The following is an 18,408-nucleotide window of genomic DNA, read 5'->3' as shown; positions in this document are numbered from 1 at the left end:
CCTTTTAATTTAAGTAATTTTATTCTAACAAAATAACTTGGTAATTAGTAATTTAATGCATTGAAATTTAGTACAATCTCCCTTTGCCAACATAACAGCACTAAATCTCCTATAATGCTTTATGATTGGAGAATACAGAGCAATGTACAGTGGTGCTTGAAAGTTTGTGAACCCTTTAGAATTTTCTATATTTCTGCATAAATATGACCTAAAACATCATCAGATTTTCACACAAGTCCTAAAAGTAGATAAAGAGAGCCTAGTTAAACAAATGAGACAAAAAATATTATATTTGGTCATTTATTTATTGAGGAAAATGATCCAATATTGCATATTCTTGAGTGGCAAAAGTATGTGAACCTCTAGGATTAGCAGTTTTTTTGAAGATGAAATTAGAGTCAGGTGTTTTCAATCAATGGGATGACAATCAGGTGTGAGTGGGCACCACTGTATTTGAGACTCCTCAAAGTAAATTTTTCCACATCTGTCGTCCTCTCCAGCTCACAGCACTTGTCAGGGGTGTGGGATGGCCATGTCAAAGGCTTTAATCAGAGTATTGAACCATTTTTGTGTAGAACCATTTAGGTTTTGGATTGTTGTTCTGCTCCATGATCCAACCATGACTTACTTGTAGCTTCCTGGCAAAGGCAGCCAGATTCACCTGGTTTCTGTACTTGAGTAAAAACTTGCAGTAAAACTAAAATAAATAGAAATGTATGTCATGCTAGATAACTGCAATGCTTACACCACTGGTAGTGATGATGAGACGAAAAACATATTGGAGCTCCTTGGCATAAAGAAAAACAGGCAATCTTGATCATTCTTGCAGTAGCAAATCTGTGGAAGCTGAATTGTTTATAGTGAATACACATTCACTGAGCACTTTATTAGGAACAGCTGTACATATACTCATTCATTCAATATCTAATCAGGTAGTCATGTAGCAGCAGTGCATAAAAATCACGCAGATATGGACCAGCAGCTTTGGGTAATGTTCAAATCAGCCATCAGAAGGGGGGAGGGAAAAAAGGGGTCTCAGTTGGTGCCAGATGGGCTTGTTTGAGTTTTCCTGTAACTGCTGATCTCCTGGGATTTCCATGCATAACTGTCTCTAGAATTTCCCCAGAATGGTGCAATAAAGAAAAAACTTCCAGTGAAGAGCAGCTATGCAAATGGAAACAACTTATTGATGAGAGAGGTCAATGGAGAAGGTAGACTGATTTGTGCTGACAGAAAGGCTACAAGTAACTCAGACAACCACTCTGTACAATTGTGGTGAGCAGAAAAGCATCTCGGTGCACACCTTGAACCTTAAGACAGATGGGCCACATCATTAGACCATCTCAGGTTTCATTTCTGTCAGCCAAGAACAGAAAGCTGAGGCTCCAGTGGGCACAGGCTCACCAAAACTGGATAGCTAAAGGCTATTAAAACATTAGTCTGGCTAACGCGACTTCAAAGCTCTGCGAGCAACAGGCCCTCGTGTTGCGTCACGCTTAGGATGGGCGGGCCCAGGCTAGTAAAACATAGCCTGATCATACGAATCTCGATTTCTGCTGAGGGACACAGATGGTAGGGTCACAATTTGGCAGCAACAGCCAAATCCATGATCCAACAGCATGAATCTATGGACCTAACCTGCCTTGGGTCAACAGTACAAGCTGGTGGAAGTGGTGTGAGGAATGTTTTCTTGGCACACTTTAGGATCATTAATACCAATCAATCATCAGTTGAATGCCACAACCTATTTATTACTGCTGATCATGTGCATCCCTTCAAGGCCATAATTTACCACCTTCGGCTACTCCCAGCATGATAATGCATCATGTCACAAAGCAAAAATCGTCTCAAACTGATTTCTTGAACATGAAAATGAGTTTAATGTTCTTCAGTGGCCTTCCCAGTCACCAGATCAGAAGACGAAGAAGCCTTTATTTGCCACATGCACACTCAAGCACAGTGAAATTCGTCCTCTGCATTTAACCCATCTGAAGTGGTGAAAACACACCCCACCCACCCAGAGCAGTGGGAATCCACTGGATAGAAAACCTTCGGGATGTGATAGAACTGGAGATTCGGAGCATGAAAGTGCTGCAATCATATCAACATGAACCAGAATCTCAAAGAAACATTTCCGAAATTTTGTGGAATGAATTAAAGCATTGAAGCTGTTTTGAGAGCAAAGCGAGGCCCTACCCAGTATTAGTACAGTGTTCCTAGTAACGTGTATGCAAGTGTAAATGGTCAGTTGGCTTAGTGGACAAACGCACAGGTTAGAGAACAGTGCTAACACCATTAGTCGTCAAATGATGAGAACCAAACATGAGGGGGGAGGAAATCAGTGTTAAAATTCAACTCCCATAAAATCAGTAGCATTTTAGCCTATTGACTCGATACTCATCTCATCTCATTATCTCTAGCCGCTTTATCCTTCTACAGGGTCGCAGGCAAGCTGGAGCCTATCCCAGCTGACTACGGGCGAAAGGCGGGGTACACCCTGGACAAGTCGCCAGGTCATCACAGGGCTGACACATAGACACAGACAACCATTCACACCTACGGTCAATTTAGAGTCACCAGTTAACCTAACCTGCATGTCTTTGGACTGTGGGGGAAACCGGAGCACCCGGAGGAAACCCACGCGGACACGGGGAGAACATGCAAACTCCACACAGAAAGGCCCTCGCCGGCCCCGGGGCTCGAACCCAGGACCTTCTTGCTGTGAGGCGACAGCGCTAACCACTACACCACCGGGCCACCCGACTCGATACTCTTTAATGTGAATTGTTCGATCAACACAGTCCACGCATATCATATACCATGTCACATGCTCCTCTTCGTCTTTTCATTTGAACTGTGGCGCGTCACTGAGGCCACGCCTCTTGTACCGCCTGCAGGAAGTAAGACTTCTTTTTTATTTAAGGAATATCGCTGGCCCTCGTTTACATTTTCAGAACCCTCCAGTTGGTTAAGTACCAGCACAACTGAAAAGGAATCGATAATTTACACTTTATTCTTTACGAATGCATCAACTGCACAATGAATCCCATAATTATTGGCGTTTTGTATTATATAAATCTTCCCTGTGGGACTTTTATTAATGCACGGTCTAGCGCAGAGATTTTTAACATGCAGAAGATGTGCACACGATTCAGTTTCCGGTTTGAACGAATTCGAAATTACATTCTTTACAGTGAGAAAATATTGTTGAGGGAAAAAATAGTTTGTTAATTTAAGTAAATTCAGTTCGCAAACAGGTTTAAGCGAGCAGTCATAGCCCATATAATGTATTTAACACAACATGAGAGTGTACCATCTTGCCGCTTTTGAGCATCTTGGATAAAGCTTTCTGTTTTTGACTTTGTTAAACCGGCTGTGACTGGTTCGAACTGGCCTAGTGAGTTTGCGCACTGAGTGTAAACAGGAAGAGGAAAATTAGGCTGTTACGGAACAGGACGTGAGACTTAATAGGTAGTGATTGTTTTTGGTAATTAAGGCATTTTGAATTCTGTTCGCGAAAGGTTATTTATCCGTGCAGACGTGTTTGTTACGAATTATGTGTACTACAGCAGAACAGTGACGACAAGAACGTCTGCTGGAGGAAAAAGCTAACGGACGGTAATCTTCAGTCTCCTGGCTAGCTGGCAGCTCTGACAGGATTTTGACGCTTTGGCGTATCTCGTTAGCTGAATGGCTACATAAACAGTTGCGTGAGTGGGGAAGACAGACTTGATACTGAAAAAGTATTTAATAAATAATGCTAGCTTGTCGTAACTAAACAACGACAATACGTTTTAAATCCGTATTCTCCAAGCCAACGCCATGGCCCACTAACTGAGTTGGCTAACGTAATATCTAGCTAGCTAAGTTAGCCCCTTCTCAGAAAGAGGAACGCTTCGCCATTAGTGACAATTTTTTTGAACTACATTAGCTGCTTCTGGAAATGGTTCAGAAAGATAAAATAGTGGAATTGTCCCAGTCAGACCCTGAGCCGTGTCCGGCAGGGACGGAGGTCGGTGTGGTGGATGTTCAAAGCTCAGTGGAAGAACACAGTGTTGTGGCTGAAAGAACAGGCCGCAGAAAATTCATCAGCGGTGTTGTTGAGGGTGAGTTCAATGTTCCAGAGCTCCATTGTTTGCTCGCATGAAATGCATTTCTGTTGAGAAGGACTACTTCGACCCTCAATTAATTCCTGTCTTTAACTTGAACGTTATGCAGAGTACTGGTGTTTGTGAGAGGTTGGAAATTATTTGCCAGTACGATTACCATCTTCCCGAGGACGCAATGTGTGAAAAACTGTTTCCCCCTTTCTTCTTTTTTACTAGGATTTTATGGTCGACCATGGACAATGGAACAAAGAAAGGAGCTGTTTCGGCGGTACCGTTTCCTTCTCATTGCAAATACAATAACACATGTACTTAATAATTATAGCGTTTGAAAACTGACGCATGTGAATCCCCTTTCTCGTTTACCAGACAGCAGAAATGGGGATTGAACACGTATTTGTATGCGCCGAAAGATGACTACAAACATAGAATGTTCTGGAGAGAGATGTACTCTGTGGAGGAAGCAGGTAAAGTCTATTGTTGGACTCTATTGTGTGTGATGTGCTGTTAAATTAGTAGATGGTTACGATTTTTTTCAATTTTCCTTTAAAGAACAACTGATGACGCTGATAAGTTCTGCAAAAGAGCATGGAATTGAGTTCATTTATGCCATTTCACCTGGTCTGGATATAACATTTTCAAACCAGAAAGAGGTTTCTACACTGAAAAGAAAGTTAGACCAAGTAAAGCAGTTTTATTACTCTTAAATACATATTTTTTTCATACAGTAAAATTTCCCCCCTCTCACTAATCCTCAATTGTTTATACAGGTTTCTCATTTTGGGTGCAAGTCCTTTGCTCTACTTTTTGATGACATTGATCACAACATGTGTCCAGCTGACAAAGAAGTATTTAGCTCGTTTGCACATGCACAAGTTTCTATTACCAATGAGATCTACCAGTACTTAGGAGAGCCTGAAACGTTTTTGTTTTGCCCCACAGGTAAAATAAGATTATTATTCTTTTTATTGGGCTGTGAAAATCACTATTGTTATATTTTGTTTGCTTAACTTTTTTTGTCTTGCACTTTTCAGAATACTGTGGAACGTTTTGCTATCCAAATGTGGCCCAATCACCTTACCTGCGTACTGTTGGTGAAAAGTTGCTGCCTGGCATTGATATTTTGTGGACAGGTATGATTTTTTTTTTTTTTTTTACTTAATATATACTTGGAATGCATGCAATGGTTTGTATTTTCGTGCTAACTTTAAAGATTTTTTTTTTCCAGGCCCAAAAGTTGTTTCTAAAGACATAACGGTAGAGTCTATTGAAGAGGTGACTAAGATCTTGAGGAGATCTCCTGTCATCTGGGACAATATTCATGCCAATGACTATGATCAGAAAAGGTTGTTCCTTGGCCCTTATAAAGGCAGGTCCACAGAACTGATACCTCGGCTAAAAGGAGTCCTCACCAACCCCAACTGTGAATTTGAGACCAACTTCGTGGCAATTCACACCCTTGCAACATGGTACAAGTCTAATATGAATGGAGTGAGAAAGGATGTTGTAATGAGTAAGTATTACTAATTGCCCTCCCCCCACCAATCCCAAAATTCAGGGCTCAATTGTAGTCTGATTTTATTTTAAGTTGGGTTATGTAGGATTTCTTCTGTAAAAAAATCGTTAAAAGAGAGAATTGTTGGTAAAGATAATATCCTTATGTTGCTGGCAACATATAAGCTTTGTTTTTAAAGAAAACAGTGGACAACTTGGTGGTTCAGTTTCAGCTGCATGGTCTTGCATAACATAACCAGTATGACTAGGTAGATTGGATGTGTACACAAACCGATTTTGAAACATTTTATAACAACACAGGCCCCAGTTCCTAAAAATAAAATGGTAATAGCGGTGTTGCATTTCCTTACTTATATTTTTATTGTTCTTTTTATTAGTTTATTATGTAATAATTGCTACATGTGTAAATGTACTGATCCAGCTGATTTAAAGGGTATATGCATATTCTTTCTTTATCATGTGTTTTCCCAGCTGACAGTGAAGACAGCACAGTGTCTATTCAGATAAAGTTGGAGAATGAGGGAAGTGATGAGGAGCTGGAGACCGACATTCTTTACAGTCCACAGATTGCTCTTAAGCTGGCGCTTACCGAGTGGCTCAGCGAGTTTGGAGTGCCTCATCAATACAATAGTAATTGCCGTTATTTACTAGTAGTTAAATAAAAATGTGGTTAACACAAAGTTCTGTCTGCAGTGAGAAATACTGATTTTAGCGACTCGGTGTATATGTTGCTCACTCCATCTGTTTTCGCAGGCCGCCAAGGAGCTCACAGTGGCCCAAAGAGTGCCTCCATTGATGTGCCCTCAGTGACTTCCCCTACTCTAGAATCCTCCACGACAGTAACCACAGTTTTTCAACAGCCCATCATGAGCCCTGCTGCTCCTCTCAGTGAGGAACCCCACACACTGCACAAAGAGGAGGAGGAGGAGGAAGTGGAGGTGGAAGTAGAGAAGAAAGATTCAGATGAGGAGCCTATGGAGATGGTGTTAGAGAAACAAGATGAAGTAGAGGATGCCAAGAATGTCAATCAGATCCTCACAAAAATTGTTAAAGCTGCAATGACTGAGGATCTCAAACCCATGGACACTGATAAGGAGAGTATCTCCAAAACTCCAGAGATGTCAGTTCAGGAGGACTCCAGCAATGACATTGCACCCATGCAGACTGATGAACAGCTCAATAAAGAAATGTTTGTTCCAGGACCCAATGAGAAACTGCTGTACACAGCTGAGGCACTCACACTGGAGGACTTGTCTCTGCTGGCAGAATTGTTCTACTTGCCGTATGAACATGGTCCAAAAGCAGTGCAGATGCTCAAAGAGTTCAACTGGCTCAGGGCTAACACAAGCATTGTTAGTGTAAACTCCAAATGCAAGGACTCGGAGAAAGTAAGTGTTTTAGTCAAAAGACAGTAAATGGTCCTGTCTCAAATTTATTTTACTTGGCAAAATTTAGAGCACAGATCACTGTGTAAGTTTGGTGTGTCACTGTGGTGATCCCAAATTAAAGATTTTTTTTTAAACTCATTTATAGTGAATGAAGAGTTAAGTGTAAGTTTACTGAATATTTCAGTGCCAGTTTTAATGTCACCTTTTTTTTTTTTTACACATTTGGGGTCACAACATATATAACCATTCCACTATTTGAGCATAATTATTGTATCAATTGAAGGGAAATGGGATAAAACCAAGAACCACATTGCATCAAAATGGAGGATACGCAGCCTTTGTTCTGACCACTTGGTGGTGCTTTTAAAACCAAAAAATGATCTCGTTGCAGGGACTAGTTTTCCATTTTGTAGCTGTTAATAAAATGTTTGCTTTATATTGATTTGAGGTTTGTGCTTCTGTCAGGTGGCTGAGTGGCATGCCAGAGCAGAAAATTTTGAGGAGATGTGTTGCGCTGTCATGCAGATGTTCACCAGACTCTCTAACTCCGCCAATCGAACCATTTTGTATGATTTGTATCCCTATATCTGGGATATAAAGAGTATCATCTCTATGGTGAAATCATTTGTCCAGTGGTTAGGTAGGTATGACTACGCTTTTCAATTTTATTTCTTTATTTAAATGGAACTGGTGGAGATCATCATACATTAAGCGCACACACAGTATAAGCTGGGTTAGGGGTTAGCGTCTACATTAGGGCATTCATTTATTTAGAGTCAAGAATATAGAAAATCAACATTGTATTCAGAACAATTGGCCAGACACATTTTTCGATATAATGAGGAACATTTTCACTTGTCACTTTTAAGGTAGTTCATGGGATACAAACATACCTAATACATTCTCTCAAATTATATGCATCAGAATCAATTTTCTTAGGTTAGAATATTTATTAAAACAAGAGAAACTTTTAAACAGGCTTTTATGACTATTGCTTTACTTTTATTCCCCCCCCATTTTTTTTCCCCCTACTGTTTTGTGAATACTGTTTTTCTTCACTGACTGAATGCTGTCTTCAGTGCTCAGCTGTTCTCTTTATTTGCCAGTGTAATGAAGTAGACTAAAAAATAGGTGAATGTTAGTGGGCCTATCTCTGTAAATATAGATATAATTTATTTGGCCATGGTTTGAGTTTCCAGTGTGGGTCCTGCTGCTTGCTGTGTCCAGTATGATTGTGCAACACCTGCTGGCATTTTTTTGATCAAGGGCCTGACCGTGATGGAAAGTTGATCCTTTACGCCCTAGCGCGCCGCGCATGCGAGCTTGGAAAGCGAGACAGGTGTGTAAGGCTATTCTGGTGCGATTTAATAATACAAGAAGTTATTGGAGCAAGACGTTGAGCAAATCAGTACAATGTAATATCTATACAAAATTGTTGAATGCTTTACTCTAACTGGACTGATCTGAGCTGAGACAGTGCACCTTACCAAATGTGTCCATAAATAATGCTATACGTAAAGATTTTTGTGGAGAATCACAGTTGGTTTTAATTTTAAAAAAAAAAAATTATAAATACGTAACGTTTTTAGCATTACCTTTTATAGCCAGTTCCTTTGGGAACCATGTTCATATGATGTGAACTATAATTGATATGACCTATGGTATCTGCATTATGGACCTGATGGTTAGAGTACTGGATTCTCTTCCAATTATTTGTAGTTGTAAAAAGATGATTGAATAATTATAGCACCAGCATGGCCTGGGTTACCTTGGTAACCACATTTCATTCACAGGTTTCTGTCCAGCTATATGATAAAGCAACACAGCAGGCAGCAACCAAAAACTGGTCAAGCCTCATTTTAGTCCAAAAGAATGTAGGACCCAAGCAAGTTAATATATGCTGCAGATCAAAAATATCTTTTGAGACATTTTAGTACAAAACAAAAAAAAAATCTCACCAAAAGCAGCTTTAATGTATGTGTGTCTCTTAAAAAAAAAAGTGTCAGTTTGTACAATAGGTCTTGCTATGTGTGCCATAAGTGATGCCCTCTTGGCCTGCATCTCAGCTTCTCTGCGCAACCAGGCAAATGTAGTATGCCTGCATTTCCTACCTTATCCTTGTTTCCTTGGTCCAAAGCAGTGCAGATGGCAATCAGTCAGCGCCTCACTGCTGTTGTTCTAAAATTACTTACTAACGAAGTCTTCTATTGTCTTTTCCCTTCATTATGTACAGATGGAAGAATCCTCAGCACAAGTTTCTACTGCTATTGGATCGACAGTGGACTATGTATGCACTGTGTTAGTTATTAGTCAGGTTTTTGGTTTTTTTTGGGGGGTGGCTTTGTTTTCTTACTGTTTCTTATATTAAGTAACATTTTACATATGTTTTTGGAAAAAGATTTTGAATGAAGTCACATTTGCGCAGCGAGAGTTGACGATATAAGTGTTAACCCCCAGATTTTTTTTCTGGCAGCTCTAACGTTGTTTTTGTTTCTATCAGTAGGCATAATTGAGATGGCTTCATGACCAGCCATGAAGCACCACCTTGGGGGAAGCATTGTCTTAAAGTTCTTGTGTTCCCTGGCCTTATTTGATTTAATACAAAGTTCCATTTCTTACTGTATTGTGTACTAATCAACAGCATTTTGACTCTGTGAATTCCCCTCAGATGGTGCACGTTTGTGCTGTGTCCTGCCATTTCTTCAGAGGATGTGTGCTTAAGCATTTCTATGAAATCCAGGTTAAATGGATTGTCGTGTTGTCTCCTATATCCTTGCTGCATTTGTCTTGTTACATGACTGAGTTTCACTCCCCTTGCATTTGGTGGTTAATAAGCATTCACAATTTTGTCAAAACTGAATAAATGGATGAGACTTAGTCATTAGTAGTTTCTCAGAGTGGGGGGTTTCTCTTTCAGCAGCTCTGCCCCCTTAAAGGGTTCTGGTCTGCCTGGATAATTACTTGGGCTCAGTGTTTAAGTTGCTTGAGCTGATGAACGATGCTTGGCAGTCATGTGACAAGGCAGATGTAAATGTGACTTCAGATGAGTTAGAATTCAGAGGGGCTTCAACAGCTGAAGTTTAATTAATTACTAGCAAGCCACTGATGTAGAACTAACATTTCTAAACAGACTGACATTAATTAAAGAGGAGCAGCATATTAGACAGCTCATTATTTGCAAAATGCTTACTTTCTGCGTTATTTTAAATAATTTAAGTTTCTTAGCATATTAATGTTATGTAATTAAAACTTAATCTAATTGTGAACAATTGCTTTTAACAGTCTGTGACTTTTAAGGACTATCCTGCAGCACAGATCCAGATTCCTTTGATGATTTGGTTTTGCATATAACGTTTACATCAGAGATTGTCCCGTCATCAATCTAAGCTTTAGCTGCTTAAGCCCAAAGACCCAGGTTTAAAGTGGGGTTTTTTTGTTTGTTTGTTTGTTTTTTTTTTTACTTTTGTTTACATTTCAATATAGCACGTAATTTTAGTGCGCAAACGTATATTACAATTTACTTTTCAATGGCGTGATATGGAAATAGACACCACTATACCCCATACCCCCTTCCTCCTCATTTTGGCAGAAAGCCCCTCACATAACATTCTCCGCTTGGATCTGATCTCAACAGGGTGTCGTAGTCAGTCCTCAGCACAGTTCTTAAGTGGAGACCAAGAGCCCTGGGCCTTTAGGGGCGGTCTAGCGGGAGAGTTCCAGGTATCCTATATTGAATTCACAGCCAAATGTTAAAAATGGAGTTTTATTTTTAATTTTGTTTCTGGTGTGCTTGCAGAATGTTAAGGGTTGGTCTGTTGAAGGTGAGCTGACAGCTACAACAAAATAGATTAATTAAGTCACTTATGCTTGACCAGCAGAATTGTGAATTTGTGCTGAAATGTCATAGAAAAGGGATATGAATAGCTTCACAGCTAGTTTTTAAGATGATGGTGTTTCCTGACACAGCCTAAATTTGGGTTTCTTTCAGCAACTGCCCAAAAGAGATGTGGCTTTTCCCTGTGCGCCTGCGGCTGCGCAGCATGGCTAGGGTTTATTTTCATGACACCTTATTCCTTTGCAGGAAGCGCAAATATTATCTGCTGCGCCTGCATCTGCAATACCGCGCTCAGGTGTGCGCCTGCGAGTTCGCCTGCGGAAAGCTCCATGAGCAAAGATGATATTTTACTTCAGACTGTTAAACTTTTAAGCTGGGTAGTAATTTTATTTATTTCATATTTATACTTGTAGTATGAAGTATTAAATAATATTTTTGCCCTGAAATTTGGTCATGGAGCTTTTGCTTGATGTGTGGCCACATCATTCATTTTCTCAACAGGAAATGCGCAGCGAAAACTTGCGATGCCTTACTGTGGGAAAGGGGCATCTCCTTTAGCCAGTTAAGCCTTTCTCAGACCAAGCCTGCAGCCATATGTTCCCTTGTGTATTTGCTTTTGGTTTCTTTCAAAAACATATGAAATATGCGCAGAAAGGTATTTAACTTAGTTATGATGTTTACCTGCTCCTGCTGATCACTGACCAACCAAAAGAGCCAGTAAGAGCCTGTTTTAAAATAATTTCTATCATGCCAGCGTTTGGTTACGTGTTGTGCTCTTATGTGTTTGGTTGGTTCAGCAGGGCCAGAGGAACTCAGAAGTCTAAGTCTGATTGAAAAGCTGCTCAGTCATGCACTTAAAGCTGGTCAAGTACTGAATGTTTTTGCATTGGTCTTCACAGCGACTCTTGCCAATAGATGGGGCAAACGACCTTTTCTTTCAGCCACCACCATCAATGCCAACTTCCAAAATCTATTCCATAAGGCCTTACTTTCCTAAGGATGAGGTGAGTGTTGAATTTGTGCATTTTTCCAATATATTTGACACTATTTTGATAGGCTTCTCTATTCACAGTTCACCTTTGAAATGAATATTAAATTACCAAAGTGCAAAAATGTCCATCCCACTAAAGTCTTGGAATAGCTGAAAACTGGAACATGATTTGTGGTTAAATTGTCTCAAAAGTTATTATTAAACTTGTTAAACATGTTCATATTCCCAATTTGCAGCACTATCGATAATTGTTCTAAAGTGACGGTGTGGTCTGTCTGTTAGTCTTCAAAAACCTTATGTATGTGTGTGCGCGTGCGCATACATGCATGTGGTGTTTGCCTTTTTAGGCTGCTGTGTACAAGATCTGCAAGGAAATGTATACAGAGGGATGCGAAGGTATTCCTTTTTCTGACCAGGAACCAGACCTGATTGGGGACAGGTAACAAACGGATAACTTTTTAGCATTATCTCTGTCCAAATGGTTCAAATACAAACTCCATTTCCAGAAAAGCTGAGATTTTCCAAACTGCAATAAAAACAAAAATCTGTGATTTTGTTAATTCACATGAACCTTTATTTAACTGACCTAAAAAGTACAAAGAAAATATTTTTATTAGTTTTACTGACCAACTTAATTGTATTATATAAATGAAGTTAGAATTCGAAGTCTGCAACACCCGCAGAAAAAATTGGCACAGAGGCATTATTACCATTGCATTACATCACCTGCCCTTTTAATAACACTTTTTAGTCATGTGGGAACTGAAGACAAAAATCATTGCAGTTTTGCAACTGGAATTTTTGTCCATTCTTGCTTGATACTCAACAGTCAGTGGTCGCAGTTGTCTGATTTCTCCTCTTCATGATGTGCCATGCATTCTCAGTAGGAGACAGATCTGGACTGGCAGCAGGTCAGTCAAGCACACACCCTGTGTGTCAACGAAGCCACTCTGTTGAAGCCCATGTAGAATGAGGCTTGACCTTGTCCATGCTTATTCGCACAGGACTTCCCGGGAAGAGACATCGCCTTGATGACTGTTTCTCTAAAATCCCAATATATGCCCCAATACATCAATGGTACCTTCACACACGTGCAATTCACCCATGCTGTGGGCACTGATGCCCCCCATACCAGCACAGATGCTGGCTTTTGCACCTTTTTCTGATGATAAACTGGATGGTTGTGTTCACCTTTGGCACAGAGAACTTGAGGTCTGGTTTTCCTGAAAACAAGCTGAAATGTGGACTCATCTGACCACAGCACACCTTTCCACTGTCTTTCACGCCCGGAGAAATCAGCAGCGTTTCTGTATAGGATTGATGAATGGCTTCTTCCTTGCATAATACAGTTTCAGATTGCATTTCTGGATGCAGCAGCGGACTATGTTAAGTGACGACAATTTTCCAAAGTACTCCTGAACCCACGTGGCTATATTTGTGACATTAGCATGACGGTTTCTCAGGCAGTGCTGCTTGAGGGCTCGAAGGTCACACACATTCAACACTTGTTTCTGACCTTGCTATTTATGCACCGAGATGTCTCAGAATTCCCTGAATCATACATATGGATGGTGTACAGTCAAGCTATCAAAAATCAGGTCGATGCATTACCATATTCTCTTAAGTATGGGGCTCCATGCTGCTATAAACTTTTCAGTTTTATTCTGCCTCTGTCCCCCCCCCCCCTTTTTTTTTGGGGGGGGGGGGGGGGGGGGGGGATGCAGGCATCAAATTCTAACTTTGTTTTTATTTACAAAATACAATTAAGTTGATCAATAAAACGAAATATTTTGTGCTTTTGTCAAAGATTCATGTTAAGTAACAAACCACACAGAGGGGCAGTGATGGGAATAACGGTGTTAGAAATAAACGGCGTTTACTTTTTTTAGTAACGAGTAATCTAATTACTTTTTACATCGTTATAACGCCGTTCCCGTTACTTACAATAAAATACTATGCGTTACTTTATTAAAGCTGTTTTCATCTGGCACGCTGCTTGTTCAGCCTTTCTTTACTCTGCTTTCGTGTGGGGCGGAGAGACATGAGACAACGGCACAGTAAGCCAATCAGAGTAGATTTGGACAACATGCGTAGGTAGGCCACGCCTACTGCACTACTGCGCGCTCTTTCAATCGGAAGACACAGCGATGGCGAGCGGTCAGCCCAGCACTGCGCTTTCACACTGGAAATACAGCCAGGACTTTTCATTACTTGAAATAAAAGGCAAGAGTGTTTACGTGCAATGCACATTATGTTGAGGAACAAAGCGTTTGTCCTCGTCAGTGGCCAGTAATTAGTAACACAATTTTAATAACTACAAAAATATATTACATTTGATAGATGTCTTATCTCACATTGTCCCACAAAAATATTAATATAGTGTAGATAACATTACTAATTGGTTCTGTTAAGTGTCCATTTCAGTCATTAAACACATTTAACATTCACTTTTATTATGATTACACTAATTGAATTTGATTTTTTTTGAGGGGGAACAAAATGTAACGGAATAATTACTTTCCCTGGTAATTAGTTACTTTTATGACAAAGTAACTCCGTTACTAACTCAGTTACTTTTTGGGAAAAGTAACTAGTAACTATAACTAATTACTTTTTGAAAGTAACGTGCCCAACACTGCAGAGGGGTGGTGTGGTGTTTTTTTTTTTTTTGTACTTTGGAAAATATCCCAACTTTTCTAAAAATGGGGATTATAGCTCACAAATCAATGTCTGCTGGCTAGCTGTATCTGTAGCTGTATTAACAAGATGTATTTGTTATACTGTCTATGGATTTTGTTACGAATTACAGTAATTGTGTGTACTTCAGGTTAGTGGGAGGGTTTTTGACACACAGCCCAGACTACGGCTTTGTCCTGGAGGATGAAGAGGGGATTTGTGGTTATGCCTTAGGCACTGTGGATGTCAAGCCCTTTGTCAAGAAATGCAAGATGAGTTGGATTCCATTCATGCAGGAAAAGTACAATAAGCCTGACTCAGAGAAGGATCTGTCCGAGGCAGAGGCAAGATGCACACTTCTCTTCCATGTATAGCCAGTCACTTTAAATACACAACATGGTGACTGGATGTTTCTTTATTACTTTTTTTTTTTTCCTGCAGAAAATGATGCTAAGTTTTCATGAGGAGGAGGAAGGTTTGCCAGATTCATTTCTTAGTAATTTCCCCTCGCTTATAAAGGTGGACATTCATGCCAAAGTGACTGACCCCAGTGTAGCCAAAAGCATGATGGGCTGTCTCCTTTCATCCTTGAAAGCCAATGGTATGAGCTGTTATTATTTTGTCAGTTTTCCATTTAGTATAATCTTACTTCCTGTTCTTTAGAATATTTAAATCTATAGCTGCCATAAACTTGTTTGACAATGACTGAAAAAATGGAACAAGATTTGAATGTCTTCCTCTGCTCTTATCTTTACTACTGTTTCCCTTTTCAGGCTCTCACGGTGCCTTTTGTGAGGTCCGACAAATAGACAAACGGATGTTGGACTTCTATGGCAAACTTGGCTGCTTTGAAGTAGCTAAAATGGAGGGCTTTCCAAAAGATGTAATCATAATGGGAAGGAGCTTGTGAAAGGGACTCATTTGGAAGCCAGCTGCCCTTGAAAGAATTTGTACAAAGCTACAGTGGTCTGCATGGATGAGCTGGAGTGTGTCTTTACTACCTGTGACAATGTACACATTGGTACTTTTGGTTGCACTCATTACAGCCTGTTGTTATAGATTATTTCTATAAAGTGTGCTTTTCAGAAACCTCCGAAAGCATTTGCATAATTTAAGGTGCATCTGATGGTTGCTATGTTTTTTGCAAATCAGGTGATGTGGTTTTTGTTTTTTTTTTTAATATAAATTTAATGAGACACTTCTGCTCAAAAAAAAAAAAAGTTTGAGCAGGCCCAATACCATTGAGCCCATTACACATGTGGATGGTTACTTTCTCAACACATTCAGTATATTGCAGGATGTATTTAAGTGCAGCGCAATCGGCAGATTAAAGTTGCTGCTACACTGTTGAGCGGAGTTGATTTTCCACACTTTATTTTTATTTTTTTTAAACTCTTATTTTCCAAGCTTGACTGACTGTTCAGCAGTACAGGAGTACTCTAGAAGTAAGTCAAGTAGCTGGTTGGGGTGGGGGTATTTTTGCTCCATTTTCCAGTCACAGAATGTTAATGCAGCGTTCAGCTTTTCAGAGCAACTTTGGATGTCTTCTGAAAATTCATTGGAACTGATAGGAATGCACATATGAGGACCTTGTATGTCCTTAGAACTGCATGGACTTTTTTTTTGGGGGGGGGGGCTGAACTGCAACGTATGTGTATCTTGATGATACCATTGTGTTTTGATCTATTGACTTCATCAGTGTTTAGCAGAATTTTACCCTTCTTTTGAGATTTGTTGTTCATGTATCTGATCAGAGGTTATGCCAGTCATATATTCTCCGGTCTCAACAAAAAATGTGAATAGTCCTCACTAAATGTATGTGAGACAGAGTCTAGAAACTTTTGTATAAATGGCACTGAGCCATATGAATAATAATCTGAAGAGGTCTGCAAAGACGGCCACATTTGATAATATTTTGACATTTGATTCCGGTTGTTTGCAAGACCATGCCTAAGGTATTAAACCAAAAGCAAAATTTCAGCTATAAAGGAAATGGGGGCTGCATTCAAAGTGTGTTTGTTTTTATGTAGCTGATTAATGTTTGGTTTATTAGTAGCAAGCACTTACATCTTAGGTTTTGGTTTGGTTTTTTTTTTCTGATTTGTACCAGTTCCATATACATGGCAATCTCTTACAGATAATAGACCATCTAAATACCCATTGGGAAGATGATCTTTGATTTGTGCTCCCTTTTCCACAGTCCCCAAATGTTTTCTAGTGTTTTGCTTTTCCTTGGTTTACTTTAATATTTGGTTTAAGGAGGTTGAGATTACATTCAAGTGGAAAGGGCTTCATTTGAAGGTATAAATACATTTAAGAAATTTCAATACTTCAAGTTGTAATTATGAATATGTATGTAATATAGTTGTACTTTCTGTAAGCTTTGTATGTAATTAAGATGGTTCATTACAATAAAGTATGTAAAATAAAGGAACTGGTGTAGGTGTTTTTATTGGTGTTTAGTGCTTACTTAAATGGTTAATACCCATATCATTTAAAATAATTTTATTTCTACTTTAACCAGTTTATGAAAAGGTAAATGTGGGAGAGTATACAAAAATATTTGCTGACGTTTACTTACAGGACTTCTGGCATTGAATGGGAAGAATTTTATCATTATGCTCAAGTGATCTTTTTCTTATGATTATAATTATATCTGGTCAGTCACTCTTGGAAGTTTACTTTTTCAATCTGGCAAGCCTGACAGAATGGTATTACAATAGGCTTCATGCTCTTTGCAGTATACATTTCAAGTCATTTTATTTATTTAGACGTGAAATCTTTGGTGAAAAGGTCGCATGCAGCAAATGTCCTAAGTGGAAGGCTGTTCCATAACTGTGGGGCTTTTCTTACAAAGCCCGGCAGTTATGGAACAGCCTTCCAAGTAGTGTTTGGGAATCAGACAGTCTCAGCATTTAAGTCTAGGCTGAAAACGTATCTGTTTAGTCAAGCCTTTTGTTAATAGTGTTTATGAGGTAAAGGATTAGAGCTGGAGGGTCCTCAGCTATAGTGCTTTGGTAAACTGGGATGTATGGATGCTGTCAGTCCCCCACTCACTTGCTCACTTGAGTTTGTTGACGGTGTAGTGGCTGGCTGCTTTATGTCCCAGGGCTCCCTCATTCCTTACACCTTCTGGCTCTCCCCTTTCAGTTATGCTGTCATAGATGGCTTTGCCAGAGTCCCTGCTTGTACTCCGCACAAAATGTATACTGTTCCTACTTATTCAGGTGACATTGGGCATACCTAACAACCTGTGTCCCCCCCCCCCCCCCCAATCTGTCCCTCTGAGTTAGATGTCAATCCTGAGATCAAGATGCTGACCTCTTCTGCTCCTCAGACCTGCATGATCCATCCTGATGCCCTGTGTCTGGTTGGAGTCTCATCACATTGCCCCTGTGAAGGATGGCCCCATATGGACAGTTGAAAGTCACACTTGGAAGACACTCTGGACACTCACAGTAATGCTTCTATGGCTGAGGACTACAGTTGACTTGCTAACTTTAGGACTGCAGTTGTCATGAACAGTTTTGCACTCAAGTTTCCATCAATGAAGAGTTATAACATCAACGAAACTGACTTCATGTTAAAACTGTTAATGTTATAGTCATGTTGTCTGTCTGTTGTTGCCCAAATGAGGATGGGTTCCCTTTTGAGTCTGGTTCCTCTTGAGGTTTCTTCCTCATGTCGTCTGAGGGAGTTTTTCCTTGCCACCGTCGCCACAGGCTTGCTCATTGGGGATAGATTAGGGATAAAATTACCTCATGTTTCAAGTCATTCAAATTCTGTAAAGCTGCTTTGGGACAATGTCTTTTGTTAAAAGTGCTATAGAAACAAACTTGACTTAACAAAGTGTCAGTGCAGTCTGAAAAATTCTGGGCACCTCAATGGGTAACCAAA

General features: G+C 39.8%; 1 protein-coding gene across 3 annotated transcripts; it reads left to right on the top strand.

Moving 5' to 3' along the window:
* Positions 1–3,399: 3,399 nt before the first annotated feature.
* oga (O-GlcNAcase) lies at positions 3,400–16,941 on the top strand. 3 transcript variants are annotated; one of them, XM_060925669.1, is made up of 18 exons: positions 3,409–3,471; positions 3,984–4,106; positions 4,326–4,377; positions 4,476–4,573; positions 4,659–4,789; positions 4,877–5,048; positions 5,141–5,239; positions 5,335–5,619; positions 6,093–6,251; positions 6,375–7,009; positions 7,475–7,649; positions 9,243–9,296; positions 10,644–10,729; positions 11,744–11,848; positions 12,183–12,274; positions 14,663–14,855; positions 14,953–15,112; positions 15,285–16,941. In XM_060925669.1, the coding sequence occupies exons 3-18, from the start codon at positions 4,349–4,351 to the stop codon at positions 15,419–15,421; spliced, it is 2,610 nt and encodes an 869-aa protein (XP_060781652.1). In that variant the 5' UTR covers positions 3,409–3,471; positions 3,984–4,106; positions 4,326–4,348; the 3' UTR covers positions 15,422–16,941. The 3 variants fall into 3 exon arrangements, with proteins under 3 accessions (XP_060781650.1, XP_060781651.1, XP_060781652.1); XM_060925667.1 differs by having other exon boundaries at positions 3,400–4,106; XM_060925668.1 differs by lacking the exon at positions 9,243–9,296 and having other exon boundaries at positions 3,401–4,106.
* The last annotated feature ends 1,467 nt before the right edge of the window (positions 16,942–18,408 follow it).

The sequence above is a fragment of the Neoarius graeffei genome, chromosome 7, assembly GCF_027579695.1.
Source record: "Neoarius graeffei isolate fNeoGra1 chromosome 7, fNeoGra1.pri, whole genome shotgun sequence".
NCBI classification, from domain to species: Eukaryota; Metazoa; Chordata; class Actinopteri; order Siluriformes; family Ariidae; genus Neoarius; species Neoarius graeffei.
Note: the sequence above shows the minus strand (reverse complement) of the source record. Positions and strands in the feature narration are given on the sequence as shown.

Bases quoted from the DNA above. Each gene is read 5' to 3' on its own strand.
- oga (XM_060925667.1), top strand. From the start codon at position 3,944: ATGGTTCAGAAAGATAAAATAGTGGAATTGTCCCAGTCAGACCCTGAG. The intron at 4,107-4,325 runs GTGAGTTCAATG...CTTTTTTACTAG, and splicing joins CATCAGCGGTGTTGTTGAGG to GATTTTATGGTCGACCATGG. The intron at 14,856-14,952 runs GCAAGATGCACA...TTTTTCCTGCAG, and splicing joins AGGATCTGTCCGAGGCAGAG to AAAATGATGCTAAGTTTTCA.